At 51.4% G+C, this 3,807-nt stretch overlaps 1 protein-coding gene across 1 annotated transcript; it reads left to right on the top strand.

The window, feature by feature from the left end:
* Nucleotides 1–2,258: 2,258 nt before the first annotated feature.
* On the top strand, nt 2,259–3,471 carry LOC123042633 (BTB/POZ and MATH domain-containing protein 1-like). The gene has a single exon (XM_044465056.1). The coding sequence runs from the start codon at nt 2,333–2,335 to the stop codon at nt 3,326–3,328; it is 996 nt and encodes a 331-aa protein (XP_044320991.1). The 5' UTR covers nt 2,259–2,332; the 3' UTR covers nt 3,329–3,471.
* The last annotated feature ends 336 nt before the right edge of the window (nt 3,472–3,807 follow it).

The following is a 3,807-nucleotide window of genomic DNA, read 5'->3' as shown; positions in this document are numbered from 1 at the left end:
GGGCGCTAACCCTAGCGGGGAAGCCAGGGAGACCGTGTTTTTTTTAAAAAAAAAGCCAGGGAGATCGTTTCCTCAAAAAAAAACGCCGCAACGGGCCATTCCATTGTGCCCCGTCTCTCCTCTGTCCGGCCACCATCTCTCCTCTGGCGCTCCTCCTCGGAAATGCTCTATTCTTCTTGGTAGCCTTTGGTTTGGTGTGAACCACAATGGCACATTGTTCTAACTCCTTCCTTTGTAGCGCCTTCTTGTACTCGCGCGCGTTCTAGCCGCACCACCTTTTCTGGCCAGAAGTTAAGCAAGTTATGGGCAGCACGTATAGCAGGCGCTCCTTCAATAAATCACCCCAAAAAGGTGATTGAGAAGGTGAATTGATTGTATGTTTTATTCTTTCATGCCCCAATCGGGTCAACAGAAACCCGGAATGCATATCCCACGACACATGACACGGAACATTAGCAATAAAAATCCCACCCGGGATCACATGAGCAGAAGAAAACTAAGCGAACCGATCAGACCCTGGCCTGGACAACTGGACAATCAGACAGCTGGGTCAACAGAAAGAAGTCCCTTGCACCATTAGCGCAAAAACAACCGCGACCAGAAAGTTAAGCAGGCCATTGGCACGATTACAGCAATGACGACGGCTCGGACAGGGCGGGGCCGGCAGAGCGGACGAAGACAGAGGTGTCAGTGTCCTTGGAGGCCATGCTTACTAGGTTACCATCCGGTACCTCGCCTAAGTTCAGTTTGTTTAAATTTAGGTTGAACTTGTTAATTTTTGTCCTTTTGTTTTAAATATATCAAATTTCATCCATTCACCTTAAAATTCATTCATATTTTGTTTTGTTCATTTGAAATGAGGTGGGTATTTGATGACTAAGACCATCAACAGCCGGGCGCCCCAAACCCGCCTCAAACGCCTGAACGGACGGCCCGGTCACTGACCGGCCACGAAAATGCGACCCAGATGGGCGCCCCAAGCGGGCCTCAAACGCCCAGGCTGACTGGCACCCCTCATATCTAGCCCAAATATGGAGCGGATATGGGGGCGCCCTGGCGCGTCCACCACATCGGTCCTGGTCCACTCGACCACACATATATTCCTCCCCATTCGCTCACCGGACCAAAATCTAGCCACTTCACTCCACTCCCCCTCCGCTCCTCTTGGTGATGGCAACACGATGAGATCAACGAGTAAGGTGTTGTGCGAGAGCGAGATGATGGGGAGATCCGACGGCATTAACCACCGAAATCAGAGTGTTTGAATGGAAGAGAACACGATTCGGGTTTCACCGAAAAAGATGGGGTTTGAAGAGGGGGTTGCCCTCGAAGTAATCGGCAAAGGGCAGGCAATGACTGCTCTCTCAATTGCAATTTAATGCTGAGCATGGCCCGGATTGATCCCGTGAACCTCGATCGCTGCCTACCAATGTGGTCATTGACGACTAATGTAGCAACAACAAGCTCCTCATCGTCTGACGATGGATCATCCGATGAACAAATAAAGTTGTTAGAAAAATACTCATCCACACTATCCATGGTACCTTGCGAGCAAAGTGTCGACCACCTTGCGGTCATTGTGAAGACACGGCTGATGAAGAGCACCCGGCCTCTTCGTATAGGAAGCAGACCTATAGAAGCGGAGATAAGGATGGCCGATGGCCTTGCAGCGTGAGACGGACGGTGTTGGGGCCGATGGGCGGACACCGGCGGCCGTGGTTTTTCTAGTACCAGCGGCGATGAGAAAGGCCACAAACACCGGCAAGAGCTCCTACGAAAAGCGGCAGGCAGGTCGGGGGGGGGGGGGGGCGTTGTGTGGATGCAGCGGGGCCTGGGTAGCGATGGAGCGGGCGAAAAATGGCTGCGCAGATACAAACCATGCCCAAATTTGAGCAGAAAATGGGTCATAGGCGGATAAAAAACGAACGCCTGTCTGTTTAGGTCGCTGTGTTGGGTCATGATTTGTGTCGATTCGAGGATAGGATGGACCAAATATGGTCGTGCTTTGGAGTTGGCCCGACTACCCCAACCATAGGCCAGAAATATCCCATCTTTACAATGGGTAAAATATCCATGGATAAATATCCAACGGCTAAAACGATTCGAGCGCTAAGATGGGACGGCCGAAAACGACTCACTATGGGTTTTTTTTTCACCCACTATGGGATTTGAGCAGCTGCCTCTAGTAGGTTCTGAGTGAGCAGGCCAAGGCCGAAGTGGTAGAAGCCCATGGTCAGTCCAGCCGTAGAGCAGAGCAGAGCAGAGGTCGCTGCCAAAAACCCTATTTCCCAGCCGCCGCCGCCCCAATTTCCCCTCCACACAAGCACCGGCAATGGCGGCACCGCAGTGGCCGACTACGACGACTACGGCGTCGGCGTGCATCCCGGATACGGCGCGCGGCACGCACGTGTTCACGGTCGCCGGCTACAGGCTGCACAAGGGCATCGGCGTCGGCAACTTCATCCGATCTGCCACCTTCGCCGTCGGCGGCTACGACTGGTGCGTCTGCTACTATCCCGACGGATTCAGCGCTGAATACAAGGACTATGTTTCAGTCTGCGTCGAGCTCCAGAGCAAGAAGTCCGTGGTGAGGGCTCTCTACGACCTTAAGCTGACCGGGCTGTCGTCATTGATCTTCTCCCGGCCATCTTCTTTCCCGGCGTTCGACTCCTGCAAGAACGAGCATTTCAGGGGGGCTTACACGTTCATGAGAAGGGGCGTCCTGGAGGCATCCCCAAGAAAATACCTGCAGGATGACTGCCTCGTGATCCAGTGCGATGTGACTGTTCTCCTCAAGAAAATACCGGCCGTGGCCACCACCACCGCCAAGACGCCTCACATCGAGGTGCCGCCCTCTGACCTGTCCAATAATCTCGCAAGGCTGCTTGAGGGGAAGAAAGGAGCGGACTTGGTGATCAATGTCAGTGGGGAGACCTTCTACGCACACAAGATCGTGCTCGCGATGCGGTCTCCGGTCTTCAAAGCAGAGCTCTATGGGCCAATGGCAATGTGCGACACCGAGAAGCAGTGCATACAGATCGTGGACATGCAGCCCGCCGTCTTCGGAGCATTTCTTCACTTCATATACACAGATTCATTGCCTGACATGGAAGACCTCCTTGACAGCCATGACAAGAGGGAGGTGATGAGGCATCTGCTTGTGGCTGCAGACAGGTATTCCATGAACATGCTCAAGCTGATGTGTGAGGTCATCCTTTGCAAGGGTCTAGATGCCGAGAGTGTCGTCGCCACGTTAGCTCTCGCTGATCAGCATCGTTGCAGCAAGTTGAGAGACGCTTGCATCGAGTACATCAAGCTCTTCTGTTAGAACAGAGGAAATGTCTGATCGCCTGACCAGAGAGCATGTATTGCTGTCCTTATAGCTTATATATGTATGTATGTGATATGCACTGCCGTCCTTTGGATCATGTTGCCTTGTACTGAAGTCTTCACATATATTTGGGAGGAGTTGAGTAAGTTTATCAGAATTTATGTGGGCTAGACCTACCTATATGTGAATCCATGCTAGCTTGTTGTGCCTGTGCTGATATTTATCCTTATCTTCTTTCCTTTTCGTGCTCTTCTTTTTATTACTCAAATAAATCTGTATTTTAGCCAGGCTAACATCAACTAGATAGGCAACGCGCCTTGGCGCATGGTGCCTGGCTCAACCCATTATCCAAGCGTATAAACAAAGTATATATTATTGCGAGAAAAGTTGTCGAGAATGGATCAGTTTAATGCATAGAAGCGGAAAATTGCTTTTATAGATAACATGGTTGTGTCCAATACATGGCATATGCCCAG

Source organism: Triticum aestivum, chromosome 2B (genome assembly GCF_018294505.1).
Source record: "Triticum aestivum cultivar Chinese Spring chromosome 2B, IWGSC CS RefSeq v2.1, whole genome shotgun sequence".
Taxonomy (NCBI): domain Eukaryota; kingdom Viridiplantae; phylum Streptophyta; class Magnoliopsida; order Poales; family Poaceae; genus Triticum; species Triticum aestivum.
This window is presented reverse-complemented; position numbering and strand designations above follow the sequence as displayed.